The 20,164-nt window shown below is 34.6% G+C and overlaps 1 protein-coding gene across 10 annotated transcripts in view; it reads left to right on the top strand.

The window, feature by feature from the left end:
• CNTLN (centlein) overlaps positions 1–19,358 on the top strand; it is a 330,872-nt gene extending 311,514 nt beyond the window's left edge. For 9 of the 10 annotated variants that reach the window (XM_019934875.3, XM_033858062.2, XM_019934873.3 and 6 more), the window contains 3 exons: positions 3,823–4,008; positions 6,497–6,574; positions 18,654–19,358. In XM_019934875.3, the coding sequence (XP_019790434.1) occupies positions 3,823–4,008; positions 6,497–6,574; positions 18,654–18,755 (366 nt within the window). In that variant the 3' untranslated portion in view covers positions 18,756–19,358. Of the gene's footprint in view, positions 1–3,822; positions 4,009–6,496; positions 6,575–16,065 lie in introns of all 10 variants that reach the window. The other variant, XM_033858061.2, reaches the window with a different exon arrangement.
• The last annotated feature ends 806 nt before the right edge of the window (positions 19,359–20,164 follow it).

Raw genomic sequence — 20,164 nt, 5'->3', positions numbered from 1 at the left:
TCCCTAAGTTTCTAATTAGTGTTGCTTCTAAGCACCCTCTCCCACACAAATCTCCACCCCACATTTTCAGGCATTCCAACCCAAGACATACCACAAAGAAACCTCAATTAATTCTGAAAAGTAGAAATAGTATAGATGACGATCTCTGAGAATAATGCAATAAAACTGCAATCAATAACAAAACTAGAAAACCAGTCACTAGCACTTAAATATTAAAAAAAAAAGTTATTGGGTTAAGAAGGAAATGTGAACAAATTGCAGAATATTTTTAAAAGAATAACATTCTAGAATTATCAGAACCCATAGGATAGAGCTAAAACAGTGCTCAAAAAATGTATGGCCTTATATATTTACATTAGCAAACAAGAATAAATGAAAGTAAATATTCAACTGAAGAATTAAATAGAATCTGAAGATTGAAATAGAAATTAATGAATTAATGTGGAATTAATAAATGAATACAAGAGTATTTTTTTTGGAAAAGAAAAGTAAGAAGCAATAAAATAGATTGAATCTTTAGCTTACCTAATTAAGAAAGTAGAAAGCACAACTATACAAAATAACAAGTAAGTGACAATAAACATAGACAGGGGAAAAAAATCGTGGCAGAATACTTAGTTCAACTCTGCAAATAAATTTGAAAGCCTGGATTAAATAGATCATTTTCTAGGAAAATTATGATGTATCAAAACGCCCTCCAGAACAAATAGAAAATTAAAATGATTTGCCAAAAAGGTATCTTTCTTTGCAATAAATACTAGGCCAAATTCAGATGAGTGCTACCACATCAGTAAAGAGCAGATAGATTCAATCTCATTAAAACTACTGTAAAGCATGGAAAGAGAAGATTTTTTCCATATATTTTTGGAAGAAATGAATCAATCTCTTACTAATATACAAATTCCAGATAAAATATTAGCAAATAGAATTCAGCAGCACATCAAAAAATAATATATCACACCAAGTGGAGTTTATTCCAGTGATGCAAGGATAATTCAATACTAAGAAAATTATTTAAAATTGTATTAATAGATTTATGATGAAAAATCATATGATAGTTTATATGGATGCTAAAATGGATTTAAGACAATTTGGTTTCCATTCTTATAAGAAATAAAAATAAGATGAGTAGATAGTTACCTATATAAAACTATATTATATATTAATATATTAAGGTGTATCTTTTAGTGTATTAAAATACAGCTCTCAACTCAAAATCTGGCATAGTATTTCCTATGAAGTAGAGAGATTCCCACTAAAATCAGGAACAAGTTGAGTATGTCCATCAATATTACTATTTAATATTGTTCAGGAGGAACTTAATAATCAATTCAATAAGAAAAGAAAGAAATTAGAGGTAAAAAAGTTGGAAAATAGGGAATTCCCTGGTGGTCCAGTGGTTAGGACTCTGTGCTCTCACTACTGAGGGCCTGGGTTCAATCGCTGGTCAGGGAACTAAGATCGCACATTCCATAAGCTGTGCAGCATAGAAAAAAAAATAGAAAATAGGAGTAAAATTATCAATATTTTCAGACATTCAATTCCTGGAAGCTAAGGAGGAATTGGCTGAAAAACTCATAACAAATAAGAAATTTCAGTAAGCTTAATATATATTAACAATCTTTACGTATACAAGCAACAATCAGTACTAGAATCAGTGCCCCCCAAAAAGTAAGAGGCCCAGGAAAAAAAAGATCTACAAAGAGAAAATTTTTAAACGATCCTCGGAAACACAAATAAAGACTTAACCAGCTGGAAGGGAATACCATGGTCTTTGATTAGGAAGACTCAACATTCTAAAATGTTAACATGATTCAAATAAAATTTAACTTGATTTAAATAAAATTACGAGTAAAATGTTTAGCGGAAGGGGATCTAGACAAGCTCAATGTGAAGTTTATGTGAAAACCCAAACAAACAAAAATTACCAAGAAAAATCTGAAAAGAAAGGTAATAGAAGGGAGATACCCCTACCGGATTATAACATTTATTATAAAGCCTCACTAATTAAAATATACTATAAAGCTTCACTAATAAGAAGACAGATGGAACAGAATAGAAAGTTCAGAACCTGACCTAAACACACATGAAATCAATGGGGAAAATATGGACTATTTAACAGGTGGTGGTGAGACAACTATGATTGTATGTAATAATTTTCTAGATGATTACAAATGGATAAAACATTTAAAACTGAAAAATAAAATCTTAAAAGTGGCAGAAAAAATCATGGTTTGAAAATGAGTATATATATATATATAAAATATACATATATGTATATAAAATTGTGGAGAATGCTTTTTAAAGTATCACAGTAAATTTTAAAGTATCACACTAAATTCAAAAGTAAGGGCTTCCCTGGTGGTGCAGTGGTTGAGAGTCCGCCTGCCGCTGCAGCGGACACGGGTTCATGCCCTGGTCCGGGAAGATCCCACATGCCGCGGAGCGGCTGGGCCCGTGAGCCATGGCCACTGAGCCTGCGCGTCCGGAGCCTGTGCTCCGCAACGGGAGAGGCCACAACGGTGAGAGGCCCGCGTACCGCAAAAAGAAAACAAAAACAAACAAAAAAAAAGTGAGAAAGGAAAAGATTCATTTAGTACATTAAAGTTTTTACATTTTTTTCCTAGGTATAACGTACTATAATTACTGTCAGAAGAAAAATACAAAATATGAAAAAGATTAGAAATACCCAACAGACAATTATAATTTCCCTAAAGTATGAATAACTCCTATAAATCACTAAGAAAAATAGAAAAAAAAAGACAAAAGAAATATAATTATCTGTTAAGGCTGACGCTCAACTTCATTTTTAATAAGAGAAATGAAACTTTATAATATAGTGGAAAAAAAATACACTGAAAAACCAGATTGGTGTTTTGCCAGTGGTATGGAGAAACAAGTATTTTCCTATGTTCTTTGTGTAGGTGTAAATTGATACGATCTTGGAGAGAGGCAGAATTAAACAGCTTTCAAAATTACAGTTATACACACCCTTTGGTCCAGCAATTTCACTTCTAGGGATATATCCTAGGGATGCAAAAATGTATATATAAGCACCATTATTTATTGCAACATTGCTTAAGCTGGCAAAAGATTGAGAACAACCCAAACATCTAGCTAGCCTGCTCTCAGCCCACAAAGCCAGGCATCAGGCTCCAGAGCTCTGTCCACCCAGGGTAAGAGCTACCTTTTCCTTATGCACACATAGGCATGTATTCTCAAAGGGAGAAATTAGAGACTCTTGTAGAAGCAAGCCTAGACTTTTATGATTTTTGTCAATCCTTTATTGTTGTCTACACATAATTTAATTGCACTTTTACCCACCTGGCTTTATCAAATCCTTCCAAAGATTTCTAATCCAGTTTTAATAAAATAGGAACAACCCTCTTTATGCAGTTATATTTCATTATTTATGTAATAATTAATTATGTAACTAACCTGTTTCAACAAATATACACACTTAGGAATAAATAGATCTGACAATTGGCATCAGCTCAACTGGTGGGAGTAGTTGCGCTCTGGCATGATGCTAAGTAGCCTGCCTGCTACAAGTATTCACCATCCAAGATAACAGTTGCAAATCTGAAAGACGGATTGGAGAGATTTGGTTAATCCAGCAATTTGGTTAAGTGGTCATTTGCGAGAGCCTTTATTGCATTCTGACAATAAGTAAAGAGCAATCCATTGTGTTCCAATATAAATAAAATCAGAGTAATCCTAATAAAAAATTATTTGCTAGTATCTTCACATTTTTATGTTATGACTGCTTTTTCTTCATTTATGACTTCCATATGAGCCCACATTCTTTCCAATATGTTGCAGGCTTTGGTCAGAGAGTTACAAAATGATGTCCATTCAATAAGGCGACAAATCAGAGAACTTAAAAAGGTGCAGAAAAACAGGGATGCTTGTAAAACCTCAACCCATAAAGCCCAGACCTTGGCAGCATCTATCCTGAACATTTCACGGTCAGATCTAGAGGAAATATTGGACACAGAAGATGAAGAAGTAAGATCACTTAAATATTTATTAATAATGGGCTTGTTACACATTGAATGTAAGTACATATTTTTGTTTTATAATTCTTAGAATTTCATCTTTAAGATAATATTAATGAAGGCAAGAATATTAGTGTACCAATGAAAGATATATCAAAAGTATTAACCAACTCAAAAAACCTTTAGAGAAATTTAACTATGTAATACAGAAGTAAGCCAGTACACATAACCTTTAGAACTGCTTGCTTGTTATTCAAGTCAGTTATCCTTTCCTGTCTCTTCCATTTTCTATAGTTCATCATGTATCTTTTAAGCTAGTATTTTTAATTAAACCTGTTTGAATGGATTTAGTTAGCTGGGTCAGGATTGATTTGAGGATTTTTCGTCCTACATGAGATTTTTTAATGTAGTGAATATATTGGCTTTTCTAGCTAAATTCAAAGTTATTGTTGATCAAGTTATAGAAAAAGATATTTATTGCTTTAAGGTGGGGAAAATACTCTCATCTGAGTGAATTTATGTGCATATACATATAGGTCTTCAGTAGCATTTCTGTACCTCCTGAGGAGGGCACTGCATTTTTGATAGTTATTGCCTCATAAACAGCAGAATCTCATACACAGTCTTCCGTGAAACCTGTGGAGGATACTCAATCCTGTTCTATTGTGAAGTCTCTGAACTTTAATACATAAATATTAGATTTTTTATTGTTTAGAAAGATTAAAGAGATGATGGTGCTCTTAGCTTCCCCATAAATATTTGCTCAATGACTAAATAAAATGATAGACTTAAATGTTTGTATGAGAACATCCTTCAGCACCCCTCCCCCATCAGTTTCTCAAAAAATTTCTGGAATAGAGCAGATCTACAACTTGTAAAAGTTTTTAAACTGCTAAGAATTCTTAGAAAAGAGGTCAAAGGAGTCCTGCAGAGATTATTTTCATCCTATGGGTGAATAGGATAGTGAATTATCAGTTTCCTATTTTCAGCACCTATGCCACAATGTCTGTGAATTCTGAACTTTGAAGTACAAAAGCATTATGAAATATGGTATCAAATATAAGACACACAGGAAATAATAGTATCTGAGGCAAAGGTGTTAACTGTATCTTATTATGGACACTTAATTAAAATTTGATTGATAAAAAGAAACCTAACAAAAAATTAAGGTAGAGTCCTCCTCTGTTTCCTAAAAGTTTTAAAACAAACAGACTTAGCAAAATCCCTCATGTGTATATGTGTGTATACGTGTGTGTGTTCCAGATACATATTCTGGAAGACAGCATCACCGCCTTTGTGTGGTCTTAAAAGATGCCCTTGCTGGGCTTACAGATTAGAAAAAAGAACCCCCTTTGAGTAGACAAATTGGAAAAAGTTGTCCCCTTTGAGTATATTAATTAGAAAAGGATCTCTCTTGTTAGTCCCAAAGAGTAGCTAGCACATTTCTGTGAAGAAATGGCACCGTGGCCTCTGGGCAGATGCAGTTTGGAGCCAGGGATGCCAAGCACCAAAATATGCATACCACACAACCTTAAATGGAAGTCGTCCTGGAAGAAAACACACTGTTCTGTGAAGACTCAGTGCACACACCTGGATATATTTACTAGATTTAATTATAGATTGAGCTTATTTGGACTGATCCCCGCCTGCATCTTTCAGAGGTCTAAAGAGTTGAGTGACTTACCCAAGTAGAGCCCAAACCACCTGAATTTTATGCTTTAAGCTACATCGAACTCTTGTAAATTCACGTAAAACACCATGACAACCTATGCGAAGTACCTAGCCTGATACTTGGCATACAGTAAATTTCAACAAATGTTAGTTTTCCAAATCCTTCCCTTTTTGAAAAGCCCATTTTTTGCAAACCGAGTCATGATTTTAACTGAATAATCAGTTGCACATGTGAATACATTATACTTTCAGAATATTTTACCTTGATAATTGATGAATTGAAAATATTTAGTGACTTAACAACACTTTAAGTTGGAGCGTCTCTTACCTATCAGCTAGTTATTGGATATTTTAAATGAGTAAGCATTTAAGTACACCAGAACCATGCATGTCCTATTTTGTCTGTGATTATAACAATTACTCCTTAATTATCTACTGATAAGTCAGAGTTTTGAGTATAAGGTTTTATGTCATCTTATGAGGGTTACTTATAAATGATTCTTCTATACAGCTCCATTTTCTTTTTCATTTTATTTTAATCACTTCCACCTCCACCTCAGTCCAGTGTGAGCTCCACTGTGAAGGCAGAAATAAAACATTCCTGAATTATATTATGAAATATAGAAATATAGCTTTATCTTCCACATGTAGGTAGATATTTATACATTAAAGAGCATCGATTTGAATATTCCCTACTTTGAAAGGACAGGCTGCTCTTTGTTGAATCTAATTCCACCAATATTTCTCTAGATTTATTCAGTATCTAACAGTATGATCAAGTTCATATAAATGAAATTAACAACAGTGTTTTTATTTTTTTCCTTCAGGAAATCGAAAGGACAAAGATCGATGCTGAAAATGACAAGGAATGGCTGTTGTACATTCAGAAACTTCTTGAAGGACAGGTATTTTGTTTTTCTACTTCATATATTAAAACTTGCAGATAAAAATTCCAAGCCGTACTTTTTTGTTACTAGATGCCTAATTTTTTGTAAACAGACACATTACTTCTGTTAGGTAAATAAGTATTCTAGTAGGTAGACAGGAAAGTTAACTCTCCATTTGTACTTTTGGACTTAACAAATGAAGCAAATGCCTTGGGAAGGAGCCAACATGGGTTTTAGCAAAGGCATTAATTAAATTATTGAGTCAACCTCTATGCTTGCTAGACTGAAAAGGATCCATTCTCTCAGCCCTCTTAGGAAAAGAGATTGTTTATTATGTGTCTTTAAAGTTAGTAGTTGATATGGACACCTGAGGAGTTCATGGGTTTCAGTGACCTTTTACTATGGACCTGTTTCCAGTCAATTCATGTTTTCCTCACAGCCAGACAGCTGTTTATTACTGTGTCTTCCTGCATTCTCTACAATATTTTCTACTGAGACCTCGAGCAGCTTGTTAGTGGGAAGTAAATATTGATTTGGCATCCTGTCAATGCAGAAAGAATGAAAAAATTTCCACCAGAGGCCCCTCAAACATTTTCCTATCGACATTTTCTGGGCCGAGTGGAAAGCTGCATAGAGGATGACAAGGCCAAGACGAGCTGAAATCCCTGAGGGGTCTATTGAGACTGCTGCTGTGACCTGTGTGATACTTTTTCTTCCCTTTCAAGTATTTTTTTAATACACATATAGTCTGTTGGGATGTGCCCCTCTTGTAAGTGATCAGGGCAGTTTATTGGCAGGTGAGAGCCCTGCTTTTCTAGTCATAGCCAACTTTTGTTTTGATATCACTGACAGCATGTAATATATTCCAAAACTTTTTCATTATAGTTCTTTTTGCTCAACTTAATTGTTGTCTGTTTTTAAAATGAACTGGATTAAAAACAGCTTAAATATATTTCTCAAAATAGCAAAAAAAAAATTTTGTTCTGTGAGTGCAGTATCTATGTTTTTGGAAAAGTCAAGAATAGGTAAATAATATATGAACTATTATTCATATTCTTAGTACCCATTTTATATATTTTTGAAACATTATCTGGAAACACTATTACTATCAATAGTAATAGAAGGTGATGGGCACTCTTTTGCCTCAAGTTGTTGAAGTGCAGATGTGCAGGTGCTGGGCAAAGCCTTCTTGCTTTTGAGAAGAAAGGCCATTTCTCAATCATGTTGCATTCCCAGCACCCAGCCCAGTGCCTGGCACATCAAAGGAGTTCAGTAATGATTGTTACAGGTTATTTTTTTAAACGTGAAAGTTATAAAAATAAACTTTGTAGTGGATTTTTTAACATTCAACTTGTAAGTATGACCTTTTAATATGGAAGTTTTATCGTCAATTATGAACATAAAAATAACAAATCGATATGTATAAATCTTTATTAAATTTTACTAAAGCTCTATTGATACCAGATCTGAGTTTTTGACTAACACATGTAGATATACATATATACATTCTATATTATCTGGATGTATGCTTATTCTGTCCAGTTATTGTAAAAAAAAATCCTGTTGAAAATGGCATTAGACTGCTTAATACTGCAGTTTGATATAGTGCCTTTTTGTGCCACTGAGCCTGGACTCTAGAATATAATTGCCTGGCAGTATTGATTTAATTGCCCAGGTTTATTTGTGGACTCCTAATTATTGACTGGAGGTAAATTTAATGGAGCAGCCTCTATGAACACTGGGAAACCGCTGCTGTTGCTGTTATACATAATGAACTCCACCATGTGCCTTTAGAGTATTTGTCAAGTTAATTTTATTCCACTGTGACAGTATGATAACATTTAAAAAGTCAAAGACTTTTTATTTTTATTACTGACAGAGGTGGTTTTGCTGATGCCTTTGAATTCTGTGAGAAGAAAAAATAGGGACTTCATTGGTTGCACTTGAATGTCACTTTATAATTACACCCAAGAGAAAAATCTATAAAATAGAAAACATCTTTTTTTTATCCTACTTTTCTTCTTTCTCAATTCTAGCAATTATATTTGTCCTGAATTTTAGAAAAGGTTTTCTTTGTCCACCAGCTTTTGGGAGTCTAAATTATGCTCACAGGATTGTGAGGGCAAAAGTATAAATATGTTCATTCATTTGTTTTGTTTAGTTTATGGCATGCAGCTCCGTGTACCTGAGGTTACACGATCTTGAAGCTGTGGAATAATTGAGCGCATTCCCTGAAAAGAACCCTAATTAATTCAGTATTTATATTTGATGATTAAAATATTTTGAAAATAAAATTATAAGAAAACTTCCCTTTTATGTCCTCCCTCTGTGTTGGGTGGTATATGTAATGGAATTCTGACGTCATAGGAGTGAATCTGGCCTTGTGGTTTTATCTTTTGTTTAAGGATTCGGCCACAGAACTATTTTCTCTTAAAGAAAATTTTCTCTACATTCATTGGATTAAAATTTATATAAATAAGATATTTACCAGAAAATAAAAAGCTGTCCTGCCATGTGGCAATATGGGCCCGCACAATAGTATACCTACTGGTACTGTTAGCCAGAAGTGCATGAGAATTAAAAGGTCTAAAACCTTAACTTATCTATATTTAACACAGAATGTAATATTTGTCCTCCTTTCAAGTGGTCCTGATACAATTGGTAATTTTAAGTGTTTGATCTTTATCTGCATCTAACCTTTGTCCCCACAGATTTCTAATAATAAGAATCACACTTAAAAAAAGTTGTTCTAATACCTACTTTCATTTTTTATGGCATAGCTGCCTTTTAATTTCTTTGAAGATTTTTACTTGTATTAATTCCTCTTTTTGCATTATTACATTTTTTAAAACTTACAGTTTATGGCAGAGACAAGCAAGCAAATTAATGATTATAATAGGGTGGGAGAACCACCCAAAATTAGTTTTTCTGTGTTTTAGGACATGGGAGAAAAAAAAACAGAAATAGGAAAAGTAGACTGGGACTAAACAATAAACACCTTTGAGCAGGAAAGGGATGTAATCAGAGTTGTGCTTTAGAAAGATACATGAGATCAGCATGTAGGATGGTTTGAAAGGATAAGAGACTGGGAGCAAGAAGGTAGTCAAGGCAAAAGGAAGTGGGGGCCTGCATGTACCCTCACTATAAAAATAGGAAGGACGAGATAGATGTGACCCACTTTATAGAAACTGAATTCATAGCAGTACTGAGATTAGATGAAGGGGTCAGAAAGCAGAAACCAAAGAGAGGTGAGTTTAATACCTTATATGATGAGAAAGATGATGATACCTTTAAAAGTTTTAGGGATCAAAAGAGGTAGATCAGATTTGGTAGAGAGAGATGTCGGTGATTGAAGCCATAAAAAATTTAGTTGATACACGTCAATAACAGTATTCAGGGACTCACAGTTTTTCATTAGTTCATCCCAACCTGCTGTGCGGCTTTTCTCAGTGAAATCTAACCATTTAAGAACACATTTCAAACTCTTACAACTCAACAACGAAAGAAAAGAAACTGATCTGAATAGTCATTTCTACAAGGAGATATACAAATAGCCAATAAGCACATGTACGTATGCTCAACATCAGTAGCCATTAGGGAAATGCAAACCAAAAACCAAAATGAGATACTACTTCATACCCAGTAGGATGGCTATAATCAAAAGGACAGACAATAGCAAGTGTTGGTGAGGATGTGGAGAAATTAGAACCCTTATACATTGCTTGTGAGAAGGTAAAATGGTGCTACCCTTGTGGAAAACAGTCTGGCAGTTCCTCAAAAAGTTAAAAGTAGAGATTATATGACCCAGCAGTTACACACTTAGGTATATACCCAAGATAAGTAAAAACATATGTCCATATAAAAACTGCTACATAAATGTTCATAGCAGCTCAATGATAGTTCATAATAGCTCAAAAGTGGAAGGAATCCAAAGGTCCATCAACTGATGGATGGATAAACAAAACATGGTATTTGCATACATGAAATATTATTCAGCCATGAAATGGAATGAAGTACTGATAGTGCTACAACCTGGAAGAACCTTGTACACCTTATGCTACGTGAAAAAAGCCATACACAAAAGGTAACTTGCCGTATGATTGCATTCTATGAAATGTACAGAATAGGCAAATCTATCAAGACAGAAAGTAGATTAGTAGTTGCCAGGGGATAGGGGAAGAGGCAGCATGACTGCTAATGGGTATAGGGTTTCTTTTGGGGTGATGAAAATGTTCTGGAATTAGATGAAGGTGATGTTCTGGAATTAGATGAAGGTGATGGTTGTATAACCTTGTACAACCAATGAATTATACATTTTAAAATGGTGAACTTTACGTTATGTGAATTATATCTCCATTTAAAAAATGAATTCCTTAATATGAGGCACAGTGAAGAAGAATAAAAAGAATACCTTTTTATTTTTAAGTAAATCCAATTAAGTTCTTTTTTTTAGCAGCCAGAAACTATTTATTTTTTAATTAAAAAAATTTAATTTTCAAAATTTATTTTTGGCTGCGTTGGGTCTTCATTGCTGTACATGGGCTTTCTCTTGTTATGGCAAGTGGGGGCTACTCTTCATTGCGGTGCATGGGCTTCTCATTGCGGTGGCTTTTCTTGTTGCGGAGCACGGGCCCTAGAGCACGGGCTTCAGTAGTTGCGGTGCACAGGCTCAGTAGTAGTGGCGCATGGGCTTAGTTACTCAGCAGTATGCGGGATCTTCCCAGACCAGGGGTCGAACCCGTGTCCCTTGCACTGGCAGGCGGATTCTTAACCACTGCACCACCAGGGAAGTCCCCAATTAAGTTCTTATATCTCATGTGCTATGTCCCCCACCATTAGCAGGGACTGCATTAAATGCATTTGAATTTGAATTTCTGTCTACTGGCCATAACTATGAATAAATGAGGTAAATTATTTTATTTCATACTTAATATGTTTCTTTTCAATTGACAAAGAAGGAGCTGTCCCTCTATCATACTCTAGCTGATATTACTTTCTCATATATGCAAGCAAAAAGGAGTCAGTTATTTATACTCTGCCCTCTAAGAGGTATTGTTTATTTGTTCTGTCCATTCTGATCCTCAAAATTAAAATTATAGTAAGGATTACTTAGTTTTGTTTTCAGGCCTTAATAATACCTGAAACAGTCTTTTGTACTTGTGATTTTATAAAGTAAGTGGAAGGAATTAGTGGAGATAAAATTGAACCCAAGCTGTGAAATCCATTTTTAAAACGTGTATTGAGTGTCTACTGCATGTAAGGTAATGTTTCAGGTTTGGTGGTATAGCAGTGAACAAGAGACAAAAATCACTACCCTCATGGAGCTTACATCTCTGGTGATGGAGGGCAATGAACAAATAGTTAAAATATATAAACTATGAAAGTTTTTAAACAATTAACTTGAACAGAATTATGGGTATGTATATTAAAATATGTATACTTGTATAAAACAAATAATATACAGTTAGAACCCCAATATGGTTCTTTACTAGGATTTATATAAAAAACACTTAGCCAGAAATGGCTAGAAAATGTGTCTTGATCTTGTTTTGTTGTTGCCTTATTCTATGTTGTTTGTTAATCCTTTTCTAGATTTCATTCAGTCCATTTTCATCCACTTTGTGTAGATCATTTTCTTGTATTGGGACCATATCAAAAATTCTTTCTGCCTTCAGTTGTTGATAATTGAAAGTATAGACTTTGATCGATGTTTTTTCTTTAACTTTAGATATCCCTGTTCCTATTAGTTGCTTCAGATCTTGCAAACGGTGAAATTTTAAATGGCTCTTTCCCCAGTGCCCTTTCTGCAAAATATGCTTACCTTCTATAGATGCTTTGCAATATGGCAGTGAGAAGGTTTTATAAATCTCCCTGGCTTTTGTAAATAGAATAACTTCCAGTCTGAAGGTTAACAGAAAGTTTCTCTTTACAGCCCTGAAGACATTTACTCTTTTGCTTTCAGTGTTGCACTTACAACACACTGATAACACGCACATACTGCAAACTCCCACACTCACTCTCTCCACACACGTAAACCCACACAGTCACCCACATACACTTACTCCTCACATCCAACTGAAGTAGCAAAAGTTAAAAATTCTCCATTCAGAGCCTTACTGGGATTTCTTTTTTTAATTTAACAAATTAAAGCCTACTTTCATGATACCAGAAAAAAGACATGTCATTAAAGTTAAAAGGTAAATTTTATGTGTATTTTACCACTATAAAAAATTGCAGGGGGCGGGCTTCCCTGGTGGCGCAGTGGTTGAGAGTCCACCTGCCGATGCAGGGGACACGGGTTCGTGCCCTGGTCCGGGAAGATCCCACATGCCGCGAAGCCACTGGGCCTGTGAGCCATGGCCACTGAGCCTGCGCGTCCAGAGCCTGTGCTCCACAACGGGAGAGGCCACAACAGTGAGAGGCCCGCGTACCGCAAAAAAAAAAAAAAATTGGGGGGAAATGAAAGGAAAACAAATTATAGCCTTCACCAAAGTTTAAGAATAGCAGATATAGACTTCAATATTCAGCTGAACACCAAGACAGATAGATAGGTAGAAGGATAGATAGATAGATAGATAGATAGATAGATAGATAGATAGATAGATAATGTGCCAGAAATATAAACAACATTTAGGAAACTTAGCTCACAATTCAATGCCAGTTTTAAATTATAAATAAATTGTTCTTTCTGATACCTTGCTTGGTTATTTTAACAAGTTCAATCTTTTAATTACAAGATAGTAGAGTGGATGTATAAATATTTATATATTACAAATTTTCCATCTTTAATTTTATAATAATCAGACTACATTAGTTTCTTACTAAACTCAAAATCTCACTGAATCATATCCTTTGTTAAAGCAGGTATAATACATAAAATTTAATATCTTTACTTTGAGTACAGCTCTGCTAAAGTCAATTTTTATTTTTATATTTTATTTTATTTATTTTATGTTTTTAACATCTTTATTGGAGTATAATTGCTTTACAATGGTGTATTAGTTTCTGCTGTATAACAAAGTGAATCAGCTATACAAAATATACAAGCAGCTCAATAACAAAAAAACAAACAACCCAATTCAAAAATGGACAGAAGACCTAAATAGACATTTCTCCAAAGAAGATATACAGATTGCCAACAAACACATGAAAGGATGCTCAACATCACTTATCATTAGAGAAATGCAAATCAAAACTACAATGAGAGGCCACAACAGTGAGAGGCCTGCATACCGCAAAAAAAAACAAACAAAAAACACTACAATGAGGTATCACCTCACACCAGTCAGAATAGCCATTATCAATTTTTATTTTAAAAGCAGTATCTTTTGGTAATAGTTTTCAAACCAAAAATAAGAATGAAAATGGTTAAAATGTTAATCTTGTCCTTTAGATTTAAAGAGGTACTCTTATTTCAATTTTTTTCTTTCAATACAAAACTTTTCAGTTTTATACTATTAAGAGCACATTCCAGTTAGTGCTGATGCTATAAATTATCTGTATGTTTCACACTTATGGACTTGAGGCTTTGTTATTCTTCCAACATAGCTCTCCAACATCTGCAACTATCATTCATATCTTACCTTTATACAGAAACACCTCTAAATGAAGCCATAATTATTGTGAGTGATAAGTTTCAGGTTGTGTCACTGGCACACCACTTTCTAAAGGCAAACATCTGTAGGCATTTACATATAAGAGAAGCCTAAAATCTGAAGTCAGGGGAAGTCCTTCCAGTAAGAGAAGTCACCTTTGACAACAGGGACAGCCAGCATGACCAGGAAGACCCACTTTAAGATTACAGTATAGACCAAGCAAAACTCACAGTTATTCCGATGCCCTAATTAAATTCCCATTCCAAGAAATCTCATGCAGTATCAGCTCTTCCCCTGTCCATTTTTCCCCTTGTGCTGAAGAGTTCAAGCTTGTGTAACTGCAATGACATAACTAAGAGTATCACTTCTTTTTTATGCAAGAGAATAAAATTATGCAGAAAGTCCAGCAGACTTTCTGGACTTCATAGGCCCCGGCACATGCCATCCGAGATGAAACCCAAGGCAACGTAATTGTTGGGTTTGTTGTTTCACGTATATTTATTTGATGGGGCAAGTGAGAAAAGATCTCTGCTGTTGCTAGTCAGGTTGCCACTTCAATCCAAATCCAAAATCCTGTCAGTAAAAGAACGGTTGTGCTTTCTTCTGTATCTGAGGGAGTTCCCTCCAGAATGCAGAGAGAGAGAAAGGAACAGACTCTATGCTGCCTGTACGAAATAAACCTGCACTTAATCTAGACTCTAAAAAGTTCAGATTTCCTCATCTTCTTAGTGTTTTTAAAACATTTTGCCGTTCTAAAAAATATGGCAAACAAATAAGCAAACAATGCAAATTTTTAAAGCACTTCCTGAGGCATTTTATGTATTAAATATAGTTTCAGTGGTAACTCTATCTATATGCTGAGAATTGCTATTCATATGGTACCATAGGATTTCGAAGAGCTTTCTTGAGTCACTGTAGATTAAATTATATTCCACTTAGTCTTCAGATTAACTATAATTTATGAGATTTAAGTTATTGATAATCTATGTGATATAAGTGATTACTCTCAATTAACTAAAAATAACCAATTAACTAAAAATCCCATTTTTTAACCTTTCTCAAAAAACAAAACTTTTTGTTAATTCATCCTTCACTAATCAGAAATTTTTATCTGTACTATGAAAAAAGTTTGTGAAAAATGAATAGTGTAAAATTGGTAAGAGAGGCTATTTTCAAAACCAAGGCTGTTAGTGTATTTATTATTTGAATATGTATTGAGTCTGCTCCATAAGTAAGGAACTATTCGTAAAATAGAAAGGAGATCTACCAAAATATTTTGGTTAACAGTTACTTTGTTATTTTATTCATTTGAAAACAATAAGTATATTTTATGAAATAAGTATGTTTTGTGAAATGTTTATTTTTTTAATTTATTTTTTTCAAGTATAGTTGACTTACAGTGTTGTGATAATTTCTGCTATACAGCAAAGTGATTCAGTTATACACACATATATATACATTCTCTTTCATATTCTTTTCCATTATGATTTATCACAGGATATTGAGTATAGTTCCCTGTGCTATACAGTAGGACCTTGTTGTTTATCTTATGAAATGTTTTATAATTCTGACTTTTCCTTAGTCTTCCTCTAACTTTGTTTTAATTATTAACTGTTCCATCATAAATTATATTAATTTTATATTATTACAGAATTACAATTGATCCTTATATATTAAAAAAAAATTTTTAAGACCAGTTTGAAAGCTGGTTGCCAATGAACTACAATTCATAAACAGAAAGTAGAACACTGGGTTTAGAGGGGGAAAAAGTAGGAATCTTTGTATTTAAAAGGAAAATAGAAAAGTTGGATTAAAATAGATAAAGAACCATCTCCAACTACCTTGTAAGATATATGAACTTTTGTCTAATGTTATATAAAGGCAGATACTAATCTTTTTCTGACCTATTTGTAGAGAAAAATAGAAGAACCTACAAGGGCAGATGGATGTGCACAAATCATGCATCTTGATTAAAGGATGGGTTGCTTTTTGAAATGCATGAAGTGTTAGGCTCTGTATGAAGCTTAAAAGAAGCTTACAATCCAATATAACAGGTTTGACAAACAGTTGTGTTTAACTGTGGGGCTTTTCGTTTTTATTGGGAGGCTGAGGAAAAGAATAAAAGGGGTTGTCAGCAATAAATTAGTAAATGGACCTCATGTTCCACTTTGGAGGCTTCCTGGAAGAGAGATTCTTCGAGATAAGAAGAAGCCAAATGTCCAAGTACATGACATGCTGAAATTGTTCTGATCACAAGATAATAAGAGTAGGTTTAGTTTTTAACTTGAACTGTGCAAATAAGATGATTAATGTCAGTACATTGTGGCCTGGTAAAAGTGCTGTGACATTATTATACAGGAAATCATAGAGCCAGCATGTTTCCCAAAGTGTATTCCATGGACCACTAGTTCCACATGATAAATAGACTATGAGAAAAGTGCGGACAAATGAATTTAGAAACAGGGTATTACATTGCCCTCTTGGAGAAACACAGTACCATTAGCACCTTAAAGTCTCTAAGAGATCCTGAAATAAAATAACATTTTAAAGTTTGCTTTCTTTCCCAAACTTATTTGATCAGAGAACCCTTTTTTCTTAGAACAACTTTTTTAAACACTCATTTCTGCTTTTGCTTCTACCAGGAAGAGATGGGAGGTTATTCTCATCTTGTTTGTTTGCTGTTTTGTTGGAATGCATATGGTACTGAGTGCCATAGTCAAAATAAAAGAAAGTTACCTGGTAGTTGTGCCTTGGTGTGTGTGAGTATTCCTTTAACATCAAATGTTAATGCCCTGAGAATTTAAATTGTCTCGTTTGTAAAACTGGCAGTTTCACCAAATATAACTGTTTTCTGCATCCCAGAGGGCAATTTTCTCAAAGTAAGGATTTGCAGTGAGTATCATTATCTTCCAGAAGGGAATCTAATATATTTTTTCCTTGATTCTATGATGCATTTCCTCATGTTTTCACGTTTCTGAAATTGAAATGCCTATGCAATTTGTGTATATTTAATGTGATAGGTTTCTTTTTTCCAGAAAAAGCTGTTTTTAAGTCAATGTGGGTATCTTATATTCACCTGTATCTTAAGAAGTGAAGAAATGTGATATTTTTGTATCTTATGCTTTATTTCGTGGTAAGTTTCAAGTAAGACAAATGTCTAAAACTCTTGACATAGACTATAGATAGAGTCTATCCTGACATAGACTCAGAGTATCTTAAGGAGAAGTCAATTTATTATAAATATAAGAAGGAAGTTAAGCTAGAAAGCTACTTAAGATATGAGGCAATTCTATGGACCAACACCGGTCTCTATATTTTCTCCATGGCCTGCATAATCTGTTTGTGCCTTTTGGGCCTGTTTCACTGCCCAATCTGTTTCACTGCCACTGGCCAGTCTTTTCTCTTTTTCCCAGTTTGCATTCAGAAAAGAACCATTATGCTGGGTTTAGCTAAATATAGTAACAGCTGAGCATAGCTGATCTGAGCACAGCTGAACAACTCACACAGCGGACATCAGGCTGATTTTGTTCAGATGCTGACCAGTGTTGCTGTCTGTCGGTGGTTGTCCTAGCACAAAGAAGGGCCTGACTCTACATCCCTGTAGGGAAGGGGACTGGGCTTGATAAGGATTCTCGTTAATATATTCAGGGAGACAAAAGTAGTCTTTACTGGTTAATCAAAAAGACAATTCCAAAAATAACTTAATGAACTTCTTGATTGTTATAAACCTTTTATATGAAAATAGATAGCTAGGAAGGAGGATAAAAGGAAGTCGGTAGGCTTTGGGAGGTAACTGGGCAACATTTAGGATTTTCTTTCACTTATAACCCATAAGTGTATTGTGTGAGTTCTACGGGCACCTCAGTGAAGCACAGGGAACGATAAAACTTTACCAGAAAAGTTATATAAATTATGAAATTTAAAAATGTAATCTATATTTCATAAACTTAGCAGTTTGCAACATGTGTATTACACTTTGATATGCCAAACTTTTCTATAACAACTTAATCAATGGATATACTTTTGCCATTTTTTTTCCTCTGAAATTTCACCCTACAATTCTTGAGATGTTCAGCTCTAACACAGACAAGTGTATTGATAGTTCTTTCTCACTCTTTTATGAGTGATGAACATACAGTACTACTGTGGGCCTCTGGGCCCTAGAGAGGACTGTAACCTGCTATTGATCAGCTGACTGAAGATAAATGGCTTAACTGCTTGTATTGCAGATTACAACATTAACATGGTCAGTAAACCATGAATTGTTCAATAAGGCGTTTATCTTTTTTCATTTTACTTCTGCTCCTTTATCATTTTTATTATAAAAGACAAAATTACCCACACTAACCAACAAGATCAGTTGAAAAGAGACCCAGTAGGGTACCATTATGGGTGCAAAGTTGCAGACAGCTGAGTTCTAATGGTTTAATGATATTTAGTATATATTTCTGAACTGAAGAAAATATAGAGTTTTCATCTTTTTTTCTGTGTTTCTTTTACAGCTTCCTTTGGCCACATATTTACTAGAAGCAGTACTGGAGAAAATAAATGAAAAAAAGAAACTAGTTGAAGAATATTTTGCAATTTTGAAAGATATTAGATGATATTATGATTAAGAACATTTTTTCAAACGTGAAAACTTTATGTGGTGTGATCGGAAAACATGCATCGCAGTCCTGATAACAGTATCTGCTCCAACTATCAATAGTCAGGGTCAATACCAAAATAGAAGTCTGTGAAACCAATTAATTGCTGCACAAGTGAAACTAATTAAGTGCACAGCCATTTAGAAGGAAATAGTGTAGCATTTGATTGTTGAATACAAATATTGCCACAAATCAATGCAAACTTGAAAATGATATTCTTTCCAGTACATTAGAAGGAATTAGAACAAGCTTGGCATACACAAATTGGTCTGAATATCAAAAGAAAAAAGTGTGAACTGAGGATTTAATGTTCTGAGTTTTATAAAGAAACTACACTTTTTATGTAAACCTGCTATAAATGGCCGTAAATCACCTGATAAGCAACACATTTGTATTGTAAGCAAATATAAAGTAAAGCATTATCATATTATATTAAGGACGAGCATTTAATGAAATAAATGGTGTGGTCCAATTGTATCTATTATCAGTCTACTGGATTATATAGGAGATATTGTATTTTCCTAGAACAGTTCAGCAAAAATAAAAACATTTTCTCCTTTGCTCCCTCTTTTTTTTTTTTTTAACTCACAGTATTTTGTGTGGTCATATAAATTAGCAAGGGCCACAAACCCAGTGTATTAGTTAGGCTAGTCCTCACAGTGTGCTAATTAAATTAAATTCTTAACAATGGGCATCCATCCTTATTTAGATTCCCGAACATTCCCAAGCCATTTCTCGTCTTTCTGTGTTGCTGCCACACCTGACTTTTTGGTTCTTCCAATTCACCAGACTTGTGCCTGCCTCCAGCCTTTGCCCTTGCTGTTCTCTTTGTAGAATACTCTGTACTCTTTTCTTATGACTGGCTCCTGCGTATCATTCAGGTTTGCATTACATATTTCCTCAAAGAAGCATTCCCTGGCCATCTTGCTATTAATTTCCTTTATAACACAAAAGCATCTTTTACCTCTTCACTTACATATTTTCTTGTTTTCCCCCCTCCCCTGCTTTAAAATATAGATCCCGGGCTTCCCTGGTGGCCAGTGGTTGAGAGTCCACCTGCCGATGCAGGGGACACGGGTTCGTGCCCTGGTCTGGGAAGATCCCACATGCTGCGGAGCGGCTGGGCCCGTGAGCCATGGCCGCTGAGCCTGCGCGTCTGGAGCCTGTGCTCCGCAACGGGAGAGGCTACAACAGTGAGAGTCCCGCGTACCGCAAAACAAAACAAAATAAAATATAGATCCCATGAGGTTAAGGCAGGGGTTGGCAAATCATGACCCACAGGCCAAATCTGGCCTGCCACCTGTCTTTGTGTGGCCTACAGTAAGCTAAGAATGATATTTACATTGTTAAATGCTTTAAAAACAAAA

This window comes from Tursiops truncatus, chromosome 6 (genome assembly GCF_011762595.2).
Source record: "Tursiops truncatus isolate mTurTru1 chromosome 6, mTurTru1.mat.Y, whole genome shotgun sequence".
Lineage (NCBI taxonomy): Eukaryota > Metazoa > Chordata > Mammalia > Artiodactyla > Delphinidae > Tursiops > Tursiops truncatus.
The sequence above is the reverse complement of the archived record's forward strand: the minus strand, read 5'-3'. Positions and strand labels throughout refer to the sequence as shown.